We start from the raw sequence: 27,095 nt of genomic DNA, 5'->3' as shown, positions 1-27,095 counted from the left end.
AGGCTGAGGGAGAGTATGTTTTCCCCTCCGTCCGTCCGTCCGTCCGTCCGTCCGTGCGTCCGTGCGTCCGTGCGTGCGTCCTCGCAGTTTGTGACCACCTAATCTCAGTCACCGTTGGCCCGATCGCTGCCAAACTGAGCACACACACTCCCTGAATGCCAATCTAGAACCTCTGCCCCACATTTTTCAAATCAGCCTCATGGTGGCGCTATAACAGGCCGATTTGTGTGGCCTGGTTGTTACCAGCTAATCTCCGGCGCCGTTGGCCCGATCACTGCCAAACTGAGCACACACACTCCCTGGATGCTAATTCAGAACCTCTGCCCCACATTTTTTAAATCAGCCTCATGGTGGCGCTATAACAGGCCAATTTGTGTGGCCTGGTGGAGACCTGTGCTCGGAAGAGCACTGCTTCTAGTCTCTCTTTGTATTTGCAATATGCAGATAAATAATAAATAATAATTTTGCATTCTGTTTAATGTTTATATCCATATGGTAAGATGGTAGACTCTGGCCCTTCACATTGACCATTATATTATGTTAGGACTCTGCAGGCCCCGCCCCCTGGCATGGTCAGGGTCATCACATGTAACACATAAATAGTGGTGAGTAGTAGTACTTGAAATGGGATTTGAACTGATGCCAATCATTCGAAACATTGATAATTTGCAGTATTTAAAGGGGGTTCCAAAATGACATGATCGCTATCCGTGGTGCTGAACTCTTAGGTTGAGTGCATGCATGTGCTGTTTGGATCCCATGACTTTGTCAATTTCAACTGATCAAACAAAGTACATTAAATAAAAATGGTGTATAAATAGCATTTAAATAACTTAAACTATATAGACTACAGTACTGTGCGTAAATAATTTGCTACGATGTCTCAAATGTTTTGAATTTCTGTGAGAAAAATGTAGTAAAGCTTTATATACGCTCCACTGTTGCGTTCATGTGTTTGTTTGTTGTAAAGCAGTTAAGTTTTAATCAATGGCTTATTATTTAGCACCATAATTCAACAGCATGTTTTCTGAACCTTGGCTTGTCTCTATGGCCCTCGATATTGGTCGCCATGTAATTTCTACTTCTGAGTTGAATCACTGCCACCTTCTGGAGTTAGTGTTCCTACAGTGTCTAGTTGTCAAATTAGTTGATCAGATACATCCTGCTTTGTTCAAGCAGCTGTCCAAATAAGAAGTAATACCAAACATTCACAGTTATTTAATCACTGTTAGCATTGTTCAAATGTGTCCTTTGTGAATTTAGTAAATAAAAAAAGGACAAACCTTCATAACAGTTATAATTGTTCTATAACCTTTTTTCTGGCTGAATTGATCAGGCTGATTGGGATGGGGAATGTTAAAATCAATCCATCTGACTTTTATTAGTAGTGTTTTGACTGCCTTTGAATATTGTAGGTTGATTCTTCTTCTTATGCTTAGTTTAGATGTTTTTTTTTATTATAATCTCTTTCCTTTATCTGTTTCTGATGATGAAAGCTGCTAATAATTTCATTTCCATTTGTATTGGGGATTATTAAGTACCTACTGTATATCTGTACCTACCTACCTTTTTACCCATAGTAGCTTCAGTAATTCACTTTGTGTGTGCCAAGAAAACGTAATCAAATAATGTTGGGCCTACATAATATTAATGGTGTAGGATAAATGGAATAGAGAAAAATTACACAATAATGTTATCGCTATAAAAAAATGCAATTTCTGCAGCCTAATATTCAATGTTATGATGAAGTACAAACAACCCATAGTCATCGGTTTAAAGAACTTCAGGGCATATATTTTGAAAAGAGGGAAAATGGGGGGGGAAGTAGACAGTAGAAAGTAGACTACATTGTCATTAGTGTTCAATAATTCATTAGAAGCTTAAAATAACTGAGATTCTCAAAGTAATGTGTTAATTGACACAGTAACTATTCAAAAACATCTACAGCACATTAACTATTATATCTTACACAGTTTTCCCTGTATGTACAGTATGAATAATACAGCCCAGATTGATTTTCCATTATGTATGATGCTTGGTTTGATTAGACAGACTTGGCCAGTCCAATGTACTGAGTCTGGGCATTAAAGATGGAATAGTACTCTCTGATGAAGACATCTCCCAGGATCCAGAGCTGGTCAGATCCACCATTGCCAAAGCCAGTGCTGCAACCATAGGACCTCTATAGAAGGAAAGAGAGGAGGGAATATATTGAATTCACAAATGTGTAACAACCTGTCTTCTCATGTCATGGGCAACTGTCTGCACCATGTACTATTACTGTATGCGCAATGTGCATGTGTGTGTGCATGTATGGTTAGAGACAGCGCAGCGTGCATTAGAGAATACTGACCTGAGAAACATAGGCAGAGGCAGGGAGGGTGAAGGCATGACCATTGATAGTGAAGGTCACATCAGGCATGCTCTGGATGTTCTGGCAGTTCACTGAGGCCTGTATAAAGCGTAAGGCATGTGTTATTAGTAGTAACAGTAGCGTGCTTCTCAATGGAAATGGGTATCTTCACATAAAATATGATATCCCTATTCCCTATACCCACAATGTCCACAAAGCCATAATTAACATGAACCTAGTAGTGTGCTAACTGACAAGGTGTCAATTGACAAAAAAATTATGTATCTCACCCATCCTTGACTAGTGGTGGCTCCAACATGGGAATTCATGTTGTTTATATCATTGGTTGGGCCAACAATGAGGGAAGTGCCGGTGTCTATGATAGCCTGGCAGCCACCATTACAGGCCACAGTCTGTCCATTGATGGTAACACTGTTAGGAGCAACAGCAGAAGCAGAATTAATAGGAGTGTCCAGTATGTAGCCAAGGTATTGGCTTTTTAAAAAGTGAATAGTCACAGTAGACTGGAATATGTTTGCACCTGTCCATTTTGATCTGCCAGTAGGTAGCAGATGTCAAGGGGATCCAGGTGATTTGTCCGGTGTAGTGGTTCCCATCATAACCACCGAAGACCACCTCACTGCCCTGCTCTGAGTTGCTAGTAGTAGCAGGTAAGACAAAACATTAGTAGCATTTTACACACATGCATATAAAGACTGTTCAAAACTGTTTCAATACCTGCTGAGGTAGACAGAGAAGAGTTGCTGAGACACCAGGTTCTGCTTAATCATGTTGTCAAAGACAGGCACCACATCGTCAGCGGCAAGGGACTGGAAGGCAAGTCCCAGGATACCATCAGCCTGCATATTAACCATGAAAGGAGCCTCTGACAGGCTGATTCCAAGTCCCTGCTGGGCCACAGAAATTCCACCAACCTGGAAACCAAAGTAAGCAATTACTGAAAGTTCTTATTTATCAGGTATAAAAATACAATATGCAGACAATTGGTAGATTTGGCTAATGAACTGGTGGATTTTGGTTACCCCAACAGTGTCACTGGCCAGAAATCCTCTCATGCTGCCGGTACCATACTGAATGGACAGAGGCTGGTTTAACCACTTGAAGGAGGAAGACTTTGATGGGTTGAATTTCTGATGGTTCTCTTTAAAAAATTGCATACATATTTTTAATCAATTATGATGTCCAATTTGTAACTTGGACAATCTATGACACAATATGAATAAATATGAATCTTGATTTCATTCAACTGTGTGAGTCCCATATCTGTTCCTCCAAACACACTTGATTTTAATTTTAGAGCTAATCCGTTTTGAATCTCATTCAAGTTAATGTCCAGATGGTGTGTATTACTCATTTTAAACTTAATCAGAACACTAAAATAAGTATCTGAAAACATTTTCGGTTAGAAATAAGCGACGTATTAAACATGCTTCCCACTGGCCGTCTCTCTCTTCAAATTAAAATTACCAAAAAAGCCATTTCACCACATCTTTAAGTTGTTATTGTTATTATTAACCTTCACTTTCATGACTATTTAATTTGATATGCTAAAGTTTTACTTTCATAAAGCCGGAAGGACGAAAAGAGGTACTATGCTTTGCAAAGTGCAAATGGGAGTTGCAGGGTAAAATCAGCGGGCACCTTCAATTCTTGGCAGTCCAGAACCTCTGACTGGCTATATGTTGGCTACTGCCCTTAGCCAGGAACTGCCTGTCAGGGACTAATAATGTTGTTATATATTTAAGTTAACAGTACTCACTACAGGCTGGGCTGGTGCAATAGACTGAGGGCACCCACAGGTTGGAGGAGCCAGTGTCAAAGATAACTTTGAAGGACTGGGGAGGTGTTCCGATTGAGATGACTCCAAGGTAAGCCAGCTGGAGGTGCCACACAGCAATAGACATTGGTGTTGAAAGAGATAAATGGGAGATAATAACATGAACACTTCATGACAGATGATTAGGGAGAGTGTCTCCTGATTTTACACTATTTGGCTTACAATGTCCCTGATGGTGATTATTAGTCAATGGTACAAACTTAAGACTAATTTATTCTTAGTCAATCTGTTATTTTATTTACAGCAAACACCACATGTGCAATGAAGTGTAAACTATTTAAGTTACGTTTAAAGTGTGTCCTTCTGCTAGTCTGGACTTACGTCATAATCATTGGTCATGGGCTCAGTGCCTGTCTGGAGGAACTTGGCGAAGGGGCTCCATGGGTGCTTCTTGAGGGTTTCCTCCAACTGCCCGTTCTCCTGCAGGATATCCCGTGGAGTTTTATCCTTGATCAGGGGCATCCTACACATGGTGAGAAAATGATCAATAATAATGCCAGGCCCCTCTTTGTTATCCTTTGCAGTGCATTAGATGAAGAGGTTAGAATCAGAATTAGTTTAATTCTCCTTGAAAACAATGCTGAAAAACAGATAGCTACAATAGCTGGACTGTATACTGCTATACTGTATATGGGTTAGGGTTAGGGTCACAGTGCACAGATAGAATTTATAATATAAGCTGTGAATCAAACTAAGCACTGCACAGACAATTATTTTACAAAGTCAAAAAGTGCTAAGTGTGTACATACAGTAGTACTGTATGTGACACCTTTTTAACATGAATAAATACTACATGTGTAGAAATAAAACTGCATGCTCATGATTGGAAGCAGCCCGCTATTTTTGCTCCGTACACAATGGAGAGGTTTTCATAAAACTTACAATCATTCAGTTTCATTTATGTTATACAATAACATCTAAGTGTAGAGGTGGCTTCAGTCAGCCTGCTGGTACTTACCTGACGAGACATTCAGAGAGAGCCACCAGGGCACAAAGTACAACGAGCCACTTCATGGTTGCTAACTTTGCTGTTGGACTTTGAGAATGAAGAGATGGTGAAAGATGCCATCCTTTATATACAGTCCATCAAGGTTGTGTCAACAAATGCCTTTGCAAGTCACCAAATACAGTATCATGATAACTTGCGATAAGAAATGTGTGACACCACAATGAATTGTATGGCCTTTATCTCTGGGTGTGTACAGTTTGCAGATAAATAATACATATTATGTGTGCTTATTAAGTGCTCTTAATATATTGACATTCTGATCAGAAGATTTGAAGTTCATTCTTCTGTGTTTAATATTGATATCCACGTCTTCCACATGGCAAGTTGAAGACTCTATTGGACGCTATATTTAGCAGTTGATAATGTCATATTCTTGGAAAACATACATTGGAAATATAATAATATACAGTATATACATTTAAAAATCAATGTTTTGGATGTTAGATATGCATTTTTTACATTTATCATCAGATAATGTTATATCCTATTTATTCCACAGTGTTAATTTTGTCAAATAAAAAATTAAGTTGTGCGTTAAATTCCCCAGATTTATTCTTCATCAGTCCCAATTTGGTGCAAACATTCAGCCACATTCATCTACAAGCTCACAACACTTCGGCAAAGAGATTTTGGTGTAGAAGAAAATAGACAGAGGTCTAGTATAGACCCCTCTGAGACTACAGACAATTAAGAATTTAAGGGTTTAAGTAGTTAAATATACAATATGGTTGATTAGCCCTCAGGCGCCAACCATACACATGTAGCAGTAATAGTAGTTAAAGTGATCCCTGACTAATACGACAAATATGCCTTAATACATAATAATTGTCCTCTATAACTACAATGTAAAATTAAAAACACCTTAATTATTTTATTTCTTCTAGAAATAGCTAATCTTTCACTCAACAGGGGAAATGCCCGTCGCAAGTTGATGATGTCATAAATGTCATGTGTGATCTATCCCTATGGAATTTATGGCATGCATGTGCAAATAAAAACAAACGTAATACTTCATATGGTTAATATGAGCATCAACTCAATATTTCAAATGTGTTTTTGCACATGCATTCCATAAATTCCATAGGGATAGATCACACATGACATTTATGACATCATCAACTTGCGACATGCATTTCCCCTATTGAGTGAAAGATTAGCTATTTCTTGAAGAAATAAAATATTTAAGGTGTTTTTAATTTTACATTGTAGTTATAGAGGACAATTATAATGTATTAAGGCATATTTGTCGTATTAGTCAGGGATCACTTTAATACAATTATCCAGGAATTTAAAACACACAGTCATAATTTCATACATCAATCTGCATATACCGTAACTGAATACCAGTAAGACTCCCTAATCGGGAGAAAAAAATTGGTCTGTCCATGTTGATGACATGACTTGAAGAGATACTGTGTACCACTTTGCGTGATTTTAGGGCATAATCTGTAGGAGCTGTGTCCAAAAATGTGTTTTAAAAAAATCGGCCTGATGGTGGTGCTTGATGGGACAGATGCATTTTGCTAACATGACTTTTGAGATACTGTGTACCGCTTAGTGTGATTTTAGGGCAAAAACTGTAGGAGCAGTGTCCAAAAATGTGTTTTGCAAGAATCGGCCTCATGGTGGCGCTAGAAGAGCGCCATGTGAGAAATGAGGGGTGGCGGTTGTGGTTTGGCAGCCAAGGAGTGTGTGTGCAAAGTACAAACATTTATAAAAGTGGTGCGACCTCTTTATTGTTATTTACATGTCAGATGAAGGCTATATCCAGCCTTTGTCAGTGTGACAGTGTGACACTGACAAATAGTCAATACCTTGTAAGACAAAGGGTGACTGACCATGCCTAGCCAATGCCTTTGTAAGACAAAGGTGCAACTGACCATGCCTATATAGTCAATACCATTGAAAGACAAAGTGTGACCGTGCCTTTTCCTGACAGGACTCCTTGACTCTGGTATGACCTGCCTATAAGGATCTGAGGCTTGCTCATTAAAACGTAATCTACACCTTTACCGTAACTCAATTGAATAAACAAAGTAACAAAGGTCAAAAAGACTGTAAAACTATCTTTAATGTGCATTTTAAAACTTTAAACTCATCTGATGAAAATAAGAAGTTTGATTTGATTATGAAAACAGCTCAGTCAGAAATGTATTATGCAGAGAACACAATATTGACATAATGATAAGGAACACACAGTACACAGGAATAGAAAATGTTTCATGAACTTTGCTGGGAGATACTTCTATTTAAACTTGTATTGAACATCTAGAACATCTTTCGATCTATCAAACTTCATAGCACATTTCAAACATCAGGTGCAACTCAATGTGTTTCACAGAAAAGAAAGATTTAAAAGAAAGGACATTTTAGCGAGAAGAAAAGGGCAAAAAAATAATCAAAGGAAGAAAACAACATTTATAATTTAAAAATAAATGAAAGCAAAAACCTACACAAAAGCATTGTTAAAAGGTGTATATCAATCAGGGTTCCCACGGTCATGAAATTCCTGGAAATATTTTGAAATTAAACAAATATTTTTCCAGTACTGGAAAAGTTTTGGAATTTATCAAGGGTCCTGGAAGGTCTTGGAAAAAATAACTATGCATTGTCCTTGGTTATTAATTTTGTTAATACCTCTGAAATGACAAATTAAACATGGGCCAAATTGTCAAATATTAGAGGCAGAAATTGTGAAAATAGCCGATCTACATGCTCGTTGCGAGGCGTTGAGAGCATGTAGAACTGCTATTTTCACAATAGAACCACGTTGTGCAAAATTCCTCAACTCTTAGTGCTCGTCGGGGTGCCGGGTCCCCAGTTAAAACATGATTATTTTGGGGGTCACGGCCTGAAAAGGTTGAGAACCACTGGTCTGTGGGCATTGCGCATAGGAGTAAGCGACCTGTTATTGAGCTGAATTATTGTTATATAGTCCTGGAAATTGGGTTAAATATTCTGGAAAAGTTTTGGAAAGACTTTGGAAATTAATTGGTAAAAATGTGTGGGAACCCTGCTAACAGTAAAGAGACCAGTGTCAGAGGATCTAAAGTTCCTGTCGTATCAACCCCAGGGGGGTCCCCAAATTATTTTGGAGTGTCCCCAGATGATTAAGTTAATGTGCAACAATGTTTCTCACTCAACAGAAAAACACATCAACATAAAGTTCAAGTATATAGAGGGTATCTACACATTTCTAAAGTGTCACTTTAAGGACCTTTTAATACCTCTAAAATGACAAATTAAACATTGGCCAAATTGTCAAATATTAGAGGAGGAATTGTGAAAATAGCAGATTTGCATGCTCACAACGCCTCTGCTGTTTTCACATAGAACCGTGTTATATAAAATGTAATGCCTCAACTCTTAGTGCTCGTCAGGGTGGTGTTGGGGGGGCACTTAAAATATGATTATTTTGGGGGTCGCAGCCTGAAAAGGTTGAGAACCACTGGTTTAAGGGTTTAAGGGCTTCACCTTAAGGGGTTTAATCCTCTGGCGTCTGGAATTTTGTTTTAAAATAAATGTTTTGGTCATGGGTGGTATGGGCAACATTGAAGCTGCCCTTGCCTTAAACAGCTTGCACCCTTTTGTACTGCCTTCTGGAGTTAGTAACAGTGGTGTAAAGTAATTAAGTACATGTACTATACATACAATTTTGAGGTATTTTTTATTTTCTTTAGTATTTACAGTTTACACATTTCAATACGTTTACTCCTACCCCAAGACATCTCAGAGGAAAATATTGTACTTTTACTCCACCACAATTAAATGAAAACTTTAGTTAGTTACTTTGTAGATTTTTAATATAATGACAAAACACACTAACGACCTCAGCCCTATATATATTTGAAAATACATTTTGAACTTGTGTAATGGGACATTCTAGAATACTTTAACTTTTGGTACAGTGTGTCATATTTTATTTTCAATCACTGTCAGATACCTGTCTTGTCCAAGGAGTTATCTTCAAAATGTGTAAATTAGGAATATGTGGCCTATACGGTATATACCTATAGAATGCTTTTTCTTGACCTTTAATCTGTATTTTAACTGCTGTACTGCCTTTGGCATCTGACTTTGCCTCGTTGAGACGAATAAAAGCCTCATCTTTCTTAAGAAAAAAATGAATAGACGTATACATTGAATGGTAGACATATCACAATTGTTAAAGTGTTGAGTGTGTTAGAAGCATAAACAACGAAATAACTGAGATTCTGAAAGTAAGGTGTTACTTGACACAGTGACTGTAATAATAGTTTTATTCAAAAGCAGCAATTGCGTATTTACTATTACATCTTTTCCATTTGCACAAGCCGTGCGTGAATCAAACAGCTAGAGTTATTGATTATCCATCAGGATGCTTGGTTTGATTACACAGACTTGGCCAGTCCAATGTAATTAGCCTCAACATCAAAGATGGAATAGTACTCTCTGATGAAGACATCTCCCAGGATCCAGAGGCTATCTCCACTGCCGCCAAAGCCAGTGTTGCAACCATAGGACCTCTATAGAAGATAAGACAGGAGGAAATGTATTTCACTAACAAGAAGAATTACGAAATTTAACTTGGGAATTATAGGCAGTGTTGCAATTGATGTGCATGCATGTTTGCGTGCTTGCACGGGTGCAAGTACAAGTACACTTGTCTTTTCATCTGTAACCGTTTGTGTGTAGACTGACCTGGGAAACATAGGCAGAAGCAGGGAGGGTGAAGGCGTGTCCATTGATAGTGAAGGTCACATCAGGCATGCTCTGGATGTTCTGGCAGTTCACTGTGGCCTGTATAAAGAAGACCATGTGTTTTAGAGCTAGGGCTTCATGAGTAAGATGGGGTGGCATGGAAGATGGGGTAGGAGAATCATTTCTTTTTGGTCTATTTTATAGCTGCTGTGTATCCTAAAATGGGGAAATAAAAGAGTCAAGACAATAGAAATGTGTCTCACCATTCCATACTGACTAGTGGTGGCTCCAACATTGGAATTCATGTTGTTTATGTCACTGGTTGGGCCAACAATGAGGGAAGTACCGGTGTCAATGATAGCCTGGCAGCCACCATTACAGGCCACAGTCTGTCCATTGATGGTAACACTGTCATTAGGAGCAATAGCAGAAGCAGAATTAATAGGAGTGTCCTGACTTTTAAAATGTGAATAGTCACAGTAGAGTAGACTGAAATATGTTTTCACCTGTCCATTTTGATCTGCCAGTAGGTTTCAGAGGTCAAAGGAATCCAGGTGACTTGTCCAGTGAAGTGGTTCCCATCAATACCACCGAATACCACCTCACTGCCCTCCGCTGAGTTGCTAACGGGAGCATATAAGACAAAAATGTATTAATATCATTGTACACAAATGACTACACACACTGTTCCATACTGTTTCAGTACCCGCTCAGGTAGACAGAGAAGAGTTTCTGAGACACCAGGTTCTGCTTCATCATGTTGTCAAAGACAGGCACCACATCGTCAGAGGCAATGGACTGGAAGGCAAGTCCCAGGATACCATCAGCCTTCATATTAACCATGAAAGGAGCCTCTGACTGGCTGATTCCAAACACCTGCTGGGCCACAGTAATTCCACCAACCTGGAAACAAACATCAGTGTGTTTACTCAAATGTATCGAGTGGAAAGGTACAGTGTGCAGTTAATTGTCAGAATCGGGCCAAGTGATGGCCCTGGCTGCTTGTTGTTACCTCAACATTGTCACTGGCCAGATATCCCTGCATGCTGCCAGTACCATAGTAAATAGACAGAGACTTTCCCAGCCACTTGTAGGTGGAGGACTGCTGTGGGTTAAATTTCTGGTGGTTCTCTGTAAAATATTTGTATTTTTAGCTGTGCATTTGGTCAAGTAAATTGTTATCAGAATCACCATGTTAGGTAGTGATTATTAATATACACAACGGAAAAAAGTGTTATATTGTATATGGCTAGATAATTATAATGATTCAGTCATTATAATTACGTAAGCCATAAATGAAAGAAATGTACTGAAAGAAATAAATAAAGCTAGGGGATAAACCCATGTCAATTCTTGCACTCTGGCCCCTTATGGCAGACCTACATCCTGACCGTCTGTATTGTTCTTTACCAGGAATTACCTCATATACTGTATAGGGATAAATCATGTTTTCGTTTTTACATTAACAGTACTCACGACAGGCCTGGGTGCTGCAGTAGACAGAGGGTATCCACAGGTTGGAGGAGCCAGTGTCAAAGACAACTTTGAAGGACTGGGGAGGAGTTCCGATTGAGATGACTCCATAGTAAGCCAGCTGGAGGTGACACACATCAATAGACAAGGTGTTGAAACAGAAATTACATTATAGAACATACAGGACTGGTAATTAGGGTGACTAAAGTGTTTCCTGCTTTTTCTGACTTACAATGCCATTGATAGGGAGACAATAATATGAACATAATTTATCCTTAGTCCTGGCCAATCTGTTATTTTTGGCATGATTGCACAATGAAGGATATTCCTTCCTGGATATTTCCTTCTCCTAACCTGGACTTACGTCATAATCATTGGTCATGGGCTCAGTGCCTGTCTGGAGGAACTTGGCGAAGGGGCTCCATGGGTGCTTCTTGAGGGTTTCCTCCAACTGCCCGTTCTCCTGCAGGATATCCCGTGGAGTTTTATCCTTGATCAGGGGCATCCTACACATGGTGAGAAAAGGATCAATAATAATGCCAGGCCCCTCTTTGTTATCCTCGCAGGACAATAGATGAAGAGGTTAGAATCAGAATATAGTTTTATTCACTTTGAACCCAACACAGCAAAACTGTGAAGAACTTGACCATTGTTAAAATGTACTGAGTGCACAGATACATTTAATAAAATGTAGGCTGTGAATGTATAGGGTTATATGTACAATCTCCAAATTAACTTTTTAGACATCATTTTTACAAATTTGAAAAGTGCTGATTATGTATGTGACCGGATTTGAAAATGAAGAAATACTTTAGATATGTAGATATTTAATATACATGCTCATTACAGGAAACAGCCCCATACCTGCAGACTTAAATTAGCCTTGACAAGATAAAACTAAATGGTTTATACTTTTCCTCTGTACACAATGAAGATAATTTCATCAAACCGCACAACCATTTAATTTCCTTCATATTAAAGAATTACGCTAACCAATGTCCAGGTATAAAGGTGGCTTCAGTCAGCCATCTGGTACTTACCTGACGAGACATTCAGAGAGAGCCACCAGGGCACAAAGGACAACAAGCCACGTCATGGTTACTAGCTTTGCTGTTGGACTTCGAGAGTGAAGAGATGGTGAAAGATGCCATCCTTTATATACAGTCCATTATGGTTGTGTCAGCAAATGCCTATCCATGTCACCAAATATCACGATAACCTGAAATAAGAAATGTGTGATAACAACAATGAATTATCTCTTGGTATTTACAGTGGTATTTACAGTATGCAGATAAATTATTCTTATTTCGGAAGTGCTGTTAATAATTTATATAGACATTCAGATCAGAAGATTTGATGTTCAGTCCTCCTTGTTCTGTTTAATGTTTTCCACGTGGCAAGATGTAGACTTTGGCTTTGGCTGTCGCACGGTAGACCAGAGTTGATAACACTATATTCTAGGGAAAAAATATATCGAAAAACGTTGTGTTATTAAAAGAAGCTAATTGCATTTGAAACGATTGAAATACAATGTTTTGTATATCAAGCGTGCGTGGTCTGAACCTCTAGTAACTTTTCAATTCTTAAAGTTTAAATGAATATAAATGCAGTTACTGTATATGATGTCATATGGCCATATGATATTGTCTCTTTTTTTTTTTTTTTTACTGTAGGCCTATATTATATTATTAAATAGCTAATTAATTATCTTCCAGTCGTAGACAAATTGATCAGGCTTGGGACCAAATTCTTTAGCCCAAATCTTTAGTCAAGCCTTGTTCAGATATCTCATAATCCCCCTCTGGGTCAAAAGCAGACCTCTAGATGTTAAAATGATGATGATGATTATTACCGGTATTATCACTTGCGCCAGCAGTGCGTGCAAGTACTGCATTCAGCTGTGTATGTAGGTAGGTAGGTTTGTGCATACTAGGTACTGTACAGTAGGTAGGTAGCTGTGTGTGTTTAAACCCGTAGCTCAATCAGGGACCAGCATTTCTTTTTTTTTTTTAAGATTTGCTTTTTGGCTTTTATGCCTTTATTGATAGGACAGTAGACTGACAGGAAAATGGGGGGAGAGATGGGGAGTGCCACGCAGCAAAGGTCGTCTGGATCGGGAATCTAACCGGCACCGCCGCCAGGCATCCATGCCTATGTGGCAATGCCTAAGTGGTATGCACCTGGACCAGTAGGCCAGAGGGCGACCCCAGGGACCAGCATTTCTGGCAACGTCATCATTAACAGCCAAAGAGGGACCAGCATACATGGTGATGCCAGTGGTGATGTCACTGGCATCGGAAGGACAGGAACGCCTGCACAATATTTATCTGCTCCAGAAACTCACTTTTATTTTAGGATTGCAATGTTTCGACTTTATACATCTTCATCATTTTACATCTTCATAAGGCAAAAGTACTTTTGCCTGATGAAGATGTAAAGTCAAAATGTTGCAGTTGCCTAAAATAAAAGTGAGTTCCTGGAGCAGATAAACAGTTCCTCTCCTTCCATTGTCTGATACCTTGATGTCCAGCACCTGGCCTGAGATGTGCACATAATTCTGTCTATGAGATGTCACTGGCATCGCCAGTGGTGATGCCAGTGGTGAGAACACCTCATGGCGCACTCTGCTGGCGTACAGGTCATACATGGCCTACTTGTGTTGGCACCTTGACAGAGTGCAGTTCTAGTAATTATTATTATTTTGTACTGATTTCATTCAAACATGAAGCAATATGAATTGCAAACATTTTAGGGATTAAAATGAAAACTCCAATGTGGCATGATGTTCTGAATCTGAATGTCAGTGAAATTGTCCCTGCGAGTGAAACGTTCTGTACTGTATTCAGACTGTTTGAGAGTCGCATTGTGACCTTGTAGATCCACAAATGTCAAAGCACAACTCCATCATAAGATGGAAGATAAGGAGAAATTAAGATTCTTCCACATCCATTCCATTGCATGGAAAGGTCATATATTTGCATGTGCAGATAAAGAACTAAGTACGACCTTCAAGATTAAGATTGCAACCACTTGGCTCTTCATACCAGAATGCACATAGTGACACAGAGTGACAAGGATGGACATCAGAAATTAAACAACCATACTGGAGACTGTGTGAAAACATTGACAAATACAAATGGACAAATATTGGGATGAATGGTCAGTAATAAAAGAGATATCGAAATATGAAATACCAAAGTGTGGTACTATATTTAGGAAACTTGACGCAGGAAAACACATGTGGAGTATCTGGTCAAGGTGCTAGGCAGGGCAAAGCGTGTAAAAACCTGATTAAAGGGTGCACCAAACTTTTCTCAATTGATTCTTATGTATTTTTACCTGTAGAATCCATTTCTGCAATATACATTTTTATAGTGCGCATAATTAATGAGATAATTAGCATTTTTGACTAATTATGCTAATTATCTCACTAATTATGCACAATACAACAATATACTTTGCAGAAATGGATTCTACGGGAATAATTACATAAAGATCAACTGAGAAAAGTGTGGTAAACCCTTTTATACATTTTGATGAATTCTTTCCCGTTCTTTCTGCCCATGTGTCAAATTATTTGTAACATGGGTGGAAATGACAGGACAAACCCTATTTAAAAAATGATAAAAGGGTTTACCAAACTTTTCTCTGGTGATTCTTATGTATTTTTTCCTGTAGAATCCATTTCTGCAATATAGATTTTTGTATTGTGCATCATTAATGAGTTAATTAGCATATTTGAAGCATATTTGACATATGAGGGTAAATAACAGGAAAAACCTATAACAATTTGATAAAAGGGTTTAACAAACTTTTCTCAGTTGATCCTTATGTATTTTTTCCTGTAGAATCCATTTCTGCAATATACATTTTTGTATTGTGTATCGTTAATGAGTTAATTAGCATATTTGACATATGAGCGGAAATAACAGGAAAAACCTATAACAAATTGATAAAAGGCTTTAACAAACCTTTCACAGTTGATCCTTATGTATTTTTTCCTGTACAATCCATTTCTGCTATGTACATTTTTGTATTGTGCATATTTAAGGAGATAATTTGCATATTTGACACATGGGCTTTAATAATTGTATAATAAATATGCGTATGGATAATTTGGCTGTAGGTAGACAAAATTATGCAATTAGGCCACAGAATATTTATATTTGATCAAAATGAATCTATTTTTATATCCCTAGTGGAGGACCCCCGCCACTGAAGCACATAAAATGCTGTAACTCGGGCTAGGAGCGACCGGGAGAGCCGGGACGGTACCCACGCGTCCGCCTTGGCGGCGTGGAGACAGCCCTGCATAGAGCCACCTAGCGGCCACTGCAGCCCGCTAAAAAGCCCATAACTCAGCCCCCCTGTGACTGGGGTGACCTGACGGTCCAAACTGGGACAAGACCATTGTCTGTCTGTTGCCAGTCTTGTCCCAGTTTGGTTCACTTGCAAACAGTTTCCACCAAGCCTGAGCAGAAAACCTCCCAGGAAATCAAAGTGCGGGGAGGAAGCTGATGATGAGAGCAACGATGACGAATACTCAGATGACTTTTAACCAGTGAAGCCGGCATCATAGTCGGCTCGGCGGTGGAAGGCTTTACACCGCGGTGTAGTCTTTTCGAGTCTTTTTGAGTCATGAAACTACAACGTTACATCATTCCTCACGGTGGAGAGCTTTCCACCGCGAGTACCGACACATCTCTCTGTTTTTACTATCAGACAGACAGGCTCTACACCCCGTTCACTGATTGGTCAATCTAGACTAGTCAGTCACGGTGAATAGGACTCCACCGTGGCGTACTATGATGGCCTGCACTTATTTTCTGACTTGAGGTGGAAAGCTTTCCACCCCAAATTTGCGGTGGATAGGTCTCCACCGTACACTCTGATACGGGCTTGAGACTCCCTAATCGGGAGATAAGCGACCGTCAGGTCACCCCGGTTGCTGGGGCTGAGTTACGGGCTTTTTTAGCGGGTTGCAGTGGCGGCGGTCTGCCGCTAGGTGGCGCTCTATGCAGGGCTGTCTCCGCACCGCCGAGGCGGACGCGTGGGTACCGGCCCCGGCTCTCCCGGTCGCTCCTAGCCCGAGTTACAGCATTTTATGTTCTCTGCAGTGGCGGGGGTCCTCCACTAGGGATATAAAAATAGATTCATTTTGATCAAATGTAAATATTCTGTGGCCTAATGGCATAATTTAGTCTGCCTACAGCCAAATTATCCATACGCATATTTATTATACAATTATTAAAGCCCATGTGTCAAATATGCAAATTATCTCATTAAATATGCACAATACACAAATGTACATAGCAGAAATGGATTGTACAGGAAAAAATACATAAGGATCAACTGAGAAAAGTTTGTTAAACCCTTTTATCAAATTGTTATAGGTTTTTCCTGTTATTTCCCCTCATATGTCAAATATGCTTCAAATATGCTAATTAACTCATTAATGATGCACAATACAAAAATCTATATTGCAGAAATGGATTCTACAGGAAGAAATACAGAAGAATCAACAGAGAAAAGTTTGGTAAACCCTTTTAAGATTTTTTAAATAGGTTTGTTCTGTCATTTCCACCCATGTTACAAATAATTTGACACATGGGCAGAAAGAATGGGAAAGAATTCATCAAAAATTGATAAAAGGGTTTACCAAACCTTTCTCAGTTGATCTTTATGTAATTCTTCCCGTATAATCCATTTCTGCAAAGTATATTGTTGTATTGTGCATAATTAATGAGATAATTAGCATAATTAGTCATAAATGCTAATTATCTAATTAATTATGCGCACTATAAAAATGTATATTGCAGAAATGGATTCTACAGGTAAAAATACATAAGAATCAATTGAGAAAAGTTTGGTGCACCCTTTAATCAGGTTTTTACACGCTTTGCCCTGCCTTATACTAGCAGCCAGCAAAAAAAGCAATAACGAGATTGTGGTATATAGAAGTGACTCCCCAACTTGTGAGCAGTGGCTGCGCATTGTGGAGGAAATGTATGTGATGAAGAGATTTACACATAGACTCAGGATAAAGAGGAGCTGTTTCTTGAAAAATGGGAGAAATGGACTGATTACACGACGAAGAATGACACCACGGAGAAGTGATATGGACTATAATGTGATGATGTAAATGTTGTAAATAGTTGACCCTGTGAATGATTGTGCATGTGACAAAATAAAAGTTAAGTTTAAAAAAAAAGAAATTACTAAATTAGGGGATCAGCCCACTGACGATTCTCTTTTTGCACATTTTATGTTTTTGTTGATGACCTGGAAAAGTGGCTATGGCCATTTATTATTATTATTATTATGCTCAATGTATTTTTATTGAATTTTCAATTTCAGGAAAATGAGGCAAATCTTAAACAGACAATACAAGTCAAAAATTAAAGACAAGATTACATAGTATAAAAGTAAAAGTAAAAGCAGAATCGACATGAGACAAACAAAACACAAAGTCAGGTTTAGCACCGAGTGTTTCTATGCAAAACAAATGCTTGCAATGGATTGCAGAATCATGAAAATCCCATAGTTTGACCACTCAAATGCTACTTACTGTAAAGCAGAATTTAAATTAGTTTTTTCCCCCTGCATAAGGTTAACCCAACTTTCAACAGCTGTCACTGATTCCCTAGGGAAACAGGCTTGTGTGGGATGTGATACTACCTTTACAAACACATTGAAGAAATGTATTGGTAAGGAATTCATTCCAAGATAACCGCACACAGAAACCACACACTGCATTCATGAATTGAGGCATTTTGTTCAAAACGGAGTACTCCTGAAAACTTTGGAAGCCAATCTTATTCAATCAGGATATGGAATAGGAAAAATCAAGACCCGTTTCGGAGATTAACATTTACTCGTCACTCATATGATATGATATTTTTTTAATGCATTAGTCACTGTTGTAATGCTTATAGTGGGATTAATATTGGTCAATGAGAGTTTTAAAGGGAAGTTCACATTTTCAAATCTTTAATTTTTTTCTTGTTTTTTGGTCTTCCAGCCCAAAAAAAACTCAAGTCATTAAATCTAAGCCTTGCCTTTCATTTCAGTGATTTTATGAACGGTACTCTTTTGAAATCTGCCCTCAGCGTAGGTCACCTTTGGGCTCATTTCCTATTGGGCCCCCTCGAGAAGGGGGCGGGACTTTTTGGGAGGATATATTCTATTGAGACTATGAGGTGGGCGGGGTAAAGCAATAGGGTCTGACTGCATACCACAGAAACCGTCGGGTAAAGTGGTGTTAAAATTGGAACGATACAGAGAAGATTAGCATGGTGCCATGATAAAATTGGAACGATACAGAAAAGATTAGCATGGTGCCATGGTATCTTCTCTGTATCGTTCCAATTTTAGCCCAAAGAGAGCTCCCGTTGCCAACAAAGGGCATTTTGGTATTGCATCTGAAATGGCTTGGAATTAGAGACAGATAGAACATGAAATTTCAATATCTGAGTGGTTGTTTAGGCTAAAACCTGTATAAAACCTGTATTACAGACCAATATTTATATGAAATATGTATTTTTAAAAGCATGGTGTGGCCCCTTTAAGCAAAGTAAAAATGCAGTAAATATGCAAAGTAAAGTAATGACATTCGGAAATGTCATTACTTTACTTAAAGCACCCATTAACCACTTATAATCATCTCTATAATGCAATTAGTAATATGGCTACAATTATTATGTTATATTATAATGTATTAGAACTAGCCTATGTAATAAACAATTAGCCCCATTTCGACTGTAGGGCCAACCTAGAACTAGAACCAGAACTTTCCAGAACCAAGAACTTTCAAGAACCTGTGAAGTTCCGGGAACAAGTTCTGCTTACGTTTCCATATAACCAAAACTAACCAGGAAGGTCCCAAAAAAAGACCATAGCGCTGCTGGCACCGCCCATAGGTTCCCAGAACTAAAGTTTAGTTCTACCTCAGGAGCAGGACCTAAAAAAAGGTTCCAGGACCGGGCCGTACGCAATGGAAACAAAACCAGAACCAAAAAAATAAGTTCAGGTTCCTGAAAGTTCTGGTTCCACCTTGCAGTGGAAAAGGGGCTTATTATCCTTGCCAAAGATGTCTGGGAAACCTCACCCAGTGGTGTTCTGTGTCATGGATGGGCTACTTTGCCTTGTTGGAACTGAAGCTGTTGGAACCCTCGATGGGTGTTGTTGATGCAATGTGATTTCTGAAACCGAGTAAATTGACAGTAGCCTAGTAAACTGACTCTAAATTGACAGGACAAACAAACTCACTGCCTGGTTATGCTAACTAGTTAGCATCAGAGCCAGCTCTTCTTCTTTTTCCTTGGGGTTTAAGGGCTTGTAATCCTCTGAGTCTGAGGTCTGGCATTTTGTTTTAAAATAGAATTTCTGCCTATGGGTGCCGGGTGGTATGTCCGACTTTGAAGGATTTTAAGGGCAGCTTGCACCTTTGTGTACTGCCTTCTAGAGTTCAACAGTCCAACTCCAACAGTGTCCAGTGTGTCTTTTTAGTCCTGTTCTAAAGCTGACAGATACTTCCTGTCTTGTCTGAGCAGCTAGCTTCAGATGTTTAAGAAGATCTACAGAAGCCTTTTTCTTGGCCTGTAATCTGTATTTTAACTGCTGTGCTGCCTTTGGCTTCAGATTTTCCCTCGTTGGTAGGCTATTAATAAATTAATACATTTTATTTTTATTTTGATAAACGTATACATAATGAACGGTAGACAAACCATATTGTTAAAGTATAGAGTGTGTGAAGCTTAAACTATGAATAACTGAGATTCTGAAAGTAAGGTGTATTTTAATAATACATTTATTCAAAAGCAGCAAACTTTTCCATTTGCACAAGCAATGCGTGAATCTTACAGCTAGAGTTATTGATTATCCATCAGGATGTTTGGTTTGATTACACAGACTTGGCCAGTCCAATGTAATTAGCATCAACGTTAAAGATGGAAAAGTACTCTCTGATGAAGACATCTCCTAGGATCCAGAGGCTATCTCCACTGCCGCCAAAGCCAGTGCTGCAACCATTGCCGTTCTAGAGAGACAAAGAGGGGACAAGGTGTATTTAACTCACAAATAGTTTTAGTGGTGTGTTTGTGTGTGTGTGTGTGTGGACCTCTGTAGAAGGAAAGACAGGAGGAAATGTATTTCACACACAAGAAGAATTTTGTGTTTGCGTGCTCGCACGTGTGCAAGTACAAGTACACATGACTTTTCATCTGTTTTTTCACACAGTTTGTGTGAAGACTGACCTTGGAAGCATAGGCAGAGGCAGGGATGGCGAAGTCATGTCCATTGAGAGTGAAGGTCACATCAGGCATGCTCGGGATGTTCTGGCAGTTCACAAAGGCCTGTATAAAGAATACCATGTGTTTTAGAGCTAGGGCTTTCATGGGTAAGATGGGGTGGCATTGAAGATGGGGGGGGGGGGGGGTGGGTATAACTAACGTATGTCAAATGGGGGAGGGGGAACAGGCTGGGTAGGTGGCATCGCGAGGTAGGAAAATACTTTATTTTTGGTCATTTTATAGCTGCTATGTATCCTAAAATCTGTGTAAATAAAAGAGTCAAGACAATAAAACTCTGTCTCACCATTCCATACTGACTAGAGGTGGATCCAACATGGGAATTAATGCTGTTTATATCATTGGTTGGGCCAACAATGAGGGAAGTGCCGGTGTCAATGATAGCCTGGCAGCCACCATTACAGGCCACAGTCTGTCCATTGATGGTAACACTGTTAGCAGCAATGGAAAAAGCAGAATTATTAGGAGTGTTCTGTGTGTATGCATTAGGCAAGGTTTTGCTGCTGTCAACTTTTAAGGTGAATAGTCACAGTATATGAAATATGTTTGCACCTGTCCATTTTGATCTGCCAGTAGGTTTCAGAGGTCAGAGGAATCCAGGTGATTGGTCCGGTGAAGTGATCCGCATAAATACCACCGAAGACCACCTCACTGCCCTGCTCTGAGTTGCTAACAGAAGCATATAAGACAAATGTGTTAATATCATTGTACACAAATGCATACAAACACTGTTCCATACTGTTTCAGTACCTGCTCAGGTAGACAGACACAGTACACCACAATACTTATACAATAGGCCTACATGTGCATGTACTATACCTATACCTGCCATTGTACACAACTACATTCCATACAAACACTATTCCATTTAGTTTCCTTACGAGCTCAGGTAGACAGAGAAGAGTTTCTGATTCACCAGGTTCTGCTTCATCATGTTGTCAAAGACAGGCACCACATCGTCAGAGGCAATGGACTGGAAGGCAAGTCCCAGGATACCATCAGCCTTCATATTAACCATGAAAGGAGCCTCTGACTGGCTGATTCCAAACACCTGCTGGGCCACAGTAATTCCACCAACCTGGAAACAAACATCAGTGTGTTTACTCAAATTTGTCAGGTGGAAAGGTACAGTATGCAGTTAATTGTCAGCGCGGTAATGGCCCTGGCGGCTTGTGGTTACCTCAACATTGTCACTGGCCAGATATCCCTGCATGCTGCCAGTACCATAGTAAATAGACAGAGACTGTCCCAGCCACTTGTAGGTGGAAGACTGCTGTGGGTTAAATTTCTGGTGGTTCTCTGTGAAATATATGTATTTTTAGCTGAGCATTTGAGAGAAGGTCAAGTAAAATCAGAATCATCATGTTAGGTAGTGGTTATTAATAAACAAAAGTGTTATATTGTATATGGCTACATAATTATAATTATTCAGTTATTATATTTACGTATGCCATACAGGTTACTTGGTGACTCTTTACTTAAAAGTCGGGTCTATAATGCATTATAATTATTTATAATCATGTATGACAATAACAACCTTATAACTTATAATATAATAAGTGCTGGTTATAATAAAGTGTCTTTGTTATGAAGCATTATAAGTGCTTTATAATGCATTTTAAATGTGTCTATAACACGTTATAGACCAAACCTTATAAAGTCTTACCGATTACATTGACTTGTTTTGCTTTATTTCCTCAGATAAAGTGCTGACCAGTCTGACTCGCTTTGTTCCTGCACCTCTGATGTTTTTGTCTTGTATTTTTAGTGTATAGTTTTGTTTGTTACATGTTAGAAACTTAAATTACAGGACTTTCATGACAGACTATATCATTTTATTAGACATAAGAAGCCTTAGTTCTACAAAGGTGGAGAGTTAACCAATAGTTGAAATGAGAAGGATCCAAAGTCGTACTGTAATGTATGCTTTGCAAAGAGCAAGTGGGTAAAGGGTGATGCACTGAAAGAAAGAAAGATTCTGGCACCCCGGCCCCTTATGGCAGACCTACATCCTGACAGTCTGTATTGTCCTTTACCAGGAATTACCAGGAATTACTTCATATAGGGATAAATCATGTTTTAGTTTCTACGTTAACAGTACTCACGGCAGGCCTGACTGTTACAGAAGACAGAGGGTATCCACAGGTTGGAGGAACCAGTGTCAAAGACAACTTTGAAGGACTGGGGAGGAGTTCCAATTGAGATGACTCCATAGTAAGCCAGCTGGAGGAGACGCACAGCAATTGACAAAGTGTTGAAACAGAAATGATAACACCATTAAGACGAAGGGCATCTTACTACATCAGAGCTTCTTAATACGGCACAGTTAAGAAGCAGGAGTTAAACTATTAATCTGTCAGCAGGTATTAACAGGTCAGCTATATCCATATCTGGAGTTTGTGAGGTCAGATGTAGAGGTATTGGCCAGCTCCATATATGGAGATGTCTTGGCCATATATGGAGCGTGACATGAGGCATCCGTGAGGTCAGATGTGTAGAGGTATTGGCCAGCTCCATGTATGGAGATGTCTTGGCCATATATGGAGCGTGAAATGAAGTGTGACGCACGGACAGACAGACGGACATTGATCTGTAGGGTTTCATACTAAATGCGACCTACGGTCACAATTATAAAACTGTATAAACACTACAGGACTGGTAATGACTAAAGTGTTTCCTACTTTTACTGACTTACAATGCCATTGATAGTGAGTAGACAATAATATGAACTAAACCTAATTTATCCTTAGTCCTGGCCAATCTGTTATTTTTGGAATGATTGTACGATGAAGAGTAAATTAGGTTAACATATGTCCTTCTCCTAAACTGGACTTACGTCATAATCATTGGTCATGGGCTCAATGCCTGTCTGGAGGAACTTGGCGAAGGGCGTCCATGGGTGCTTCTTGAGGGTTTCCTCCAACTGCCCGTTCTCCTGCAGGATATCCCGTGGAGTTTTATCCTTGATCAGGGGCATCCTATACACGATGAGAAAAATATCAATAATAATGCCAGGCCCCTCTTTGTTATCCTTGCAGGACAATAGATGAAGAGGTTAGAATCAGAATTAGTTTTATTCACCTTAGACCCAACACAGCGATACATTTCTTATAGGCTGTTCAAGTATAGGGTTATAGATGAAGCACTTTATAGACTAATTTTTTACAAATTTGAAAAGTGCTGAGTGAGATACTTTAGATATGTAGATAGTCAGATATTTAATGTACATGCTCATTACAGGAAACAGCCCCTTACCTGCAGACTTAAGTGAGTCTGAATAGCGTTGACAAGATAAAACAAAATGGTTTATACTTCTCCTCTGTACACAATGGAGATAATTTCATCAAACCGCAAAACCATTTCATTTCCTTTTTTATTGCGACCGTAGGTCGCACTTACTACAGAAAGCTCCACCAGGTGTCCGTGCGTCAGTCCGTCACACGTCACACGTCACACTTTTGCCCTGCTCATATCTCCGCAACCGTTGCCCCGATCCATGCCAGATTTTGCACACACACTCCTTACCTGCCAAACTAAAACCTCAAACTAAGGACCCCCGGAGCTCCAGGGACCCCCAGGTCCCTGGGGGACCCCCAGATGTAAAAAATTTCCAAATGTGCAAAAATGACCAAATGACCACCCCAACGGGGCTGCTCACGGGGAATTCCCGGGGACCACCGACTCCTTGTGCTCCAGAACGGATGCAAAAGTGGTGGCGCCCCCAGTGGAGGACCCCCTGCCACTGCAGCGCACATAAAATGCCGTAACTTGGGCAAGGAGCGACCGGGAGAGCCGGGGCCGGTACCTATTCGTCCGCCTCGGCGGCGCGGAGACCCCACCCCTCATTTCTCACATGGCCCTCTTCTAGCGCCACCTTCAGGCCGATTTTTGAAAGCACATTTTTGGACACTGCTCCTCCAATTTTTGCCCTAAAATCACGCAAATCGCTACACAGTATGTCTACACTCATGTCATCAACATGGATCCGTCCACATTTTTTGGGGACACTGCTCCCTACTCTTTGTGTATACATGTGACCTACGGTCGCTTATCTCCCGATTAGGGAGTCTTACTGGTTATAGAATTACACAAATCAACGTCTACAGTAGGTGTAGAGGTGGCTTCAGTCAGCCGTCTGGTACTTACCTGACGAGACATTCAGAGAGAGCCACCAGGGCACAAAGGACAACGAGCCACTTCATGGTTACTAGCTTTGCTGTTGGACTTTGAGAGTGAAGAGATGGTGAAAGATGCCATCCTTTATATACAGTCCATTAAGATTGTGTCACCAAATGCCTATCCATGTCACCAAATATCATGATAACCTGAAATAAGAAATGTGTGATAACAACAATGAATTTATCTTTTGGTATTTACAGTGGTATTTACAGTATGCAGATAAATTATTCTTATTTCGGAAGTGCTGTTAATATTGACATTCAGATCAGAATATTTGATGTTCATTCGTCTGTGTTCTGTTTAATGTTCTCCACGTGGCAAGCAGTAGACTTTGGCTGTCGCACTGTATACCAGAGTTGATAACACTATATTCTTGGAAAAAAGGATATTGAAAAGCTTTGTGTTATTAAAAGAATAATTGAAATAGAAATGATTGAAATTCCAAAATACAATGTTTTTTCATATCAAGGGTTGTGCGTGGCACAACTCAGTTCTATAAATGAATATAAATGCCGCAACCGTATTTGATGTCATGAAATGAGATGTTTGAAAAATATATAATGGCCATATGATGTTGTCCTATTTTTATATTTGCGACCGTAGGTCGCAGTTTACCATCACAGCTTGTCCGTAGACCTCCGTCCGGACTGGTAACGCCTGACAGTGTGGTTCCCCTGACACATCAATGTGACATCACAGTGATGTCAGATACTCAGAGCTGGGATCTCCATATATGGGCATAAAAGGGATTCTGTTAGGGATCTCCATATAAGGGGATAAAAGGGATTATCCCAGATGATGTCCTGTTAGGAGAACCACACTAACAGAATCCATATATGGCCAAGACAGATGGCCAAGACAGATGGCTTTTCGCCCTTAGGCGTCTTACTGGTATTATTAAATAGCTATATGAATCTTCCAGTCATGTAGACAAATTGTTCTCAACAGATCAAGCTTGGGACCAAATTCTTTAGCCCAAGTTATTAACTTTGTTCAGATCTCATAATCCCGCTCTGGGTCAAGAGCGGACCTATAGATGTTAAATTATTATTATTATTATTATTGTCCCCGCCAGGCCGAAGGCACCCTGTCAGTCCATCCGTCTGTCTGTGCGTGTGTCCGTCCGTCTGTTACCAGCTAATTGATTGATTGAAGACTTTTGCATAGGAAGTTTGCATAGGAAAAGGTACAGTTTCATGACGGTACAGTTCACTGGTACAAGGTCTACTAAAAGGAGATCCTAGAAAAGACTAAGCTTATTTCCACAGGAAACCATTTAAGTATCTCATATAACATTGAATGACAGACGATCTCCGGCGCCTTTGTCCTGGTCGCAGTCAAACTGTGCACACACACAACCTGGATGCCAATTCTGAACCTCTGCCCCACATTTTTCACAGGGGCCTGATCATAGGGCCTGCTCTAGTGTTTGTCCGATATTTCCTATTATATCCTAATTGGCTAACATTGGCTTCCAAAGATTGCAGGATTGGTCAGTTTTTAACTTAATGCCTAAAATCTTGAACGCAGCCTGACATTTCCATTAAATTTTGTAGGCACATTCCCACTAGGTTAAAGGGATATTCCACTTTCAACAGGGAGCAGTGGTAGGGCTTCTCTCCACATACAAACCCATTGTAACTTCAAACTTCATTTTAACCATGATAGATTCATTAAAAACACACATTATTTTTTCTGGAGACTCATTTTACCTTCCTAATACATGAGCAGGCCGTGTTTTTTTTTTCATTTATTTTTAATAATTATTTGGAAAAATGGAAAAAATGAAATACAAAGAAATTATTAAAAATTAATGAAAAATGTTATCGAAAAAACACGGCCTGTTCACATATTAGGAGGGTAGTATGAGTCACCAGAAAAAATAATGTGTGTTTTTAATGAATCTATCATGGTTAAAATGAAGTTTGAAGTTATGGGTGTGTGTGGGGAGAGGCCCTGGGCATGGAGGGCCTGGTAACATTTACATCAAATATCTAAATATTCAATCAAGCTAATTAAAAACTGTTCAGGGTGTTCATAAAAGCCTGATTAGATGATAAAATTACCAAAAGTTTTTTTGAAAGTGAAATACCCCTTTAAGGAACAAATGTCACATTGGCCTGTTATGGGACCACCAGCAGGTCAAATTTGCAAAACTCATTTTTGAAACAAAAATGCCTCAAATCATTCATGCAGCATCCGCCACGAAAGGCTGATGAAGACATGGCACCCTTT

At 39.5% G+C, this 27,095-nt stretch overlaps 3 protein-coding genes across 3 annotated transcripts; all 3 read right to left on the bottom strand.

The window, feature by feature from the left end:
- Nucleotides 1-1,825: 1,825 nt before the first annotated feature.
- On the bottom strand, nucleotides 1,826-5,235 carry LOC308290614 (pepsin A-like). Its single transcript, XM_080732521.1, has 9 exons — nucleotides 5,170-5,235; nucleotides 4,533-4,674; nucleotides 4,134-4,251; nucleotides 3,397-3,515; nucleotides 3,092-3,288; nucleotides 2,895-3,011; nucleotides 2,644-2,785; nucleotides 2,354-2,452; nucleotides 1,826-2,182 (listed from the first exon to the last, which is right to left on the bottom strand). Exons 1-9 carry the CDS (start codon nucleotides 5,223-5,225, stop codon nucleotides 2,045-2,047), a joined length of 1,128 nt encoding a protein of 375 aa, XP_080588647.1. The 5' UTR covers nucleotides 5,226-5,235; the 3' UTR covers nucleotides 1,826-2,044.
- A 4,355-nt stretch (nucleotides 5,236-9,590) lies between these two features.
- LOC308291889 (pepsin A-like) lies at nucleotides 9,591-12,469 on the bottom strand (the record flags this gene model as incomplete). Its single annotated transcript, XM_080734029.1, has 9 exons — nucleotides 9,591-9,725; nucleotides 9,901-9,999; nucleotides 10,164-10,308; nucleotides 10,407-10,523; nucleotides 10,607-10,803; nucleotides 10,913-11,031; nucleotides 11,377-11,494; nucleotides 11,738-11,879; nucleotides 12,414-12,469. 9 exons carry the CDS (start codon nucleotides 12,467-12,469, stop codon nucleotides 9,591-9,593), a joined length of 1,128 nt encoding a protein of 375 aa, XP_080590155.1.
- Nucleotides 12,470-20,275: 7,806 nt separating this feature from the next.
- Nucleotides 20,276-24,883, bottom strand: LOC308290760 (pepsin A-like; the record flags this gene model as incomplete). The annotated part of the gene is made up of 9 exons (XM_080732669.1): nucleotides 20,276-20,410; nucleotides 20,628-20,726; nucleotides 20,968-21,112; nucleotides 21,234-21,350; nucleotides 21,563-21,759; nucleotides 21,862-21,980; nucleotides 22,787-22,904; nucleotides 23,518-23,659; nucleotides 24,828-24,883. 9 exons carry the CDS (start codon nucleotides 24,881-24,883, stop codon nucleotides 20,276-20,278), a joined length of 1,128 nt encoding a protein of 375 aa, XP_080588795.1.
- Between the last annotated feature and the right edge of the window lie 2,212 nt (nucleotides 24,884-27,095).

Source organism: Nannobrachium achirus, assembly GCF_963921795.1.
Source record: "Nannobrachium achirus genome assembly, chromosome: 9".
Lineage (NCBI taxonomy): Eukaryota > Metazoa > Chordata > Actinopteri > Myctophiformes > Myctophidae > Nannobrachium > Nannobrachium achirus.
Note: the sequence above shows the minus strand (reverse complement) of the source record. Positions and strands in the feature narration are given on the sequence as shown.

Excerpts from the sequence above, each read along its gene's own strand:
- LOC308290614 (XM_080732521.1), bottom strand. The coding sequence starts at position 5,225 with ATGAAGTGGCTCGTTGTACTTTGTGCCCTGGTGGCTCTCTCTGAATGT. Across the intron at positions 3,289-3,396 it reads TGGCCAGTGACACTGTTGGG|GTTGGTGGAATTTCTGTGGC; the intron begins GTAACCAAAATC and ends TTTGGTTTCCAG. Across the intron at positions 2,453-2,643 it reads CCACCACTAGTCAAGGATGG|GCCTCAGTGAACTGCCAGAA; the intron begins GTGAGATACATA and ends CGCTTTATACAG.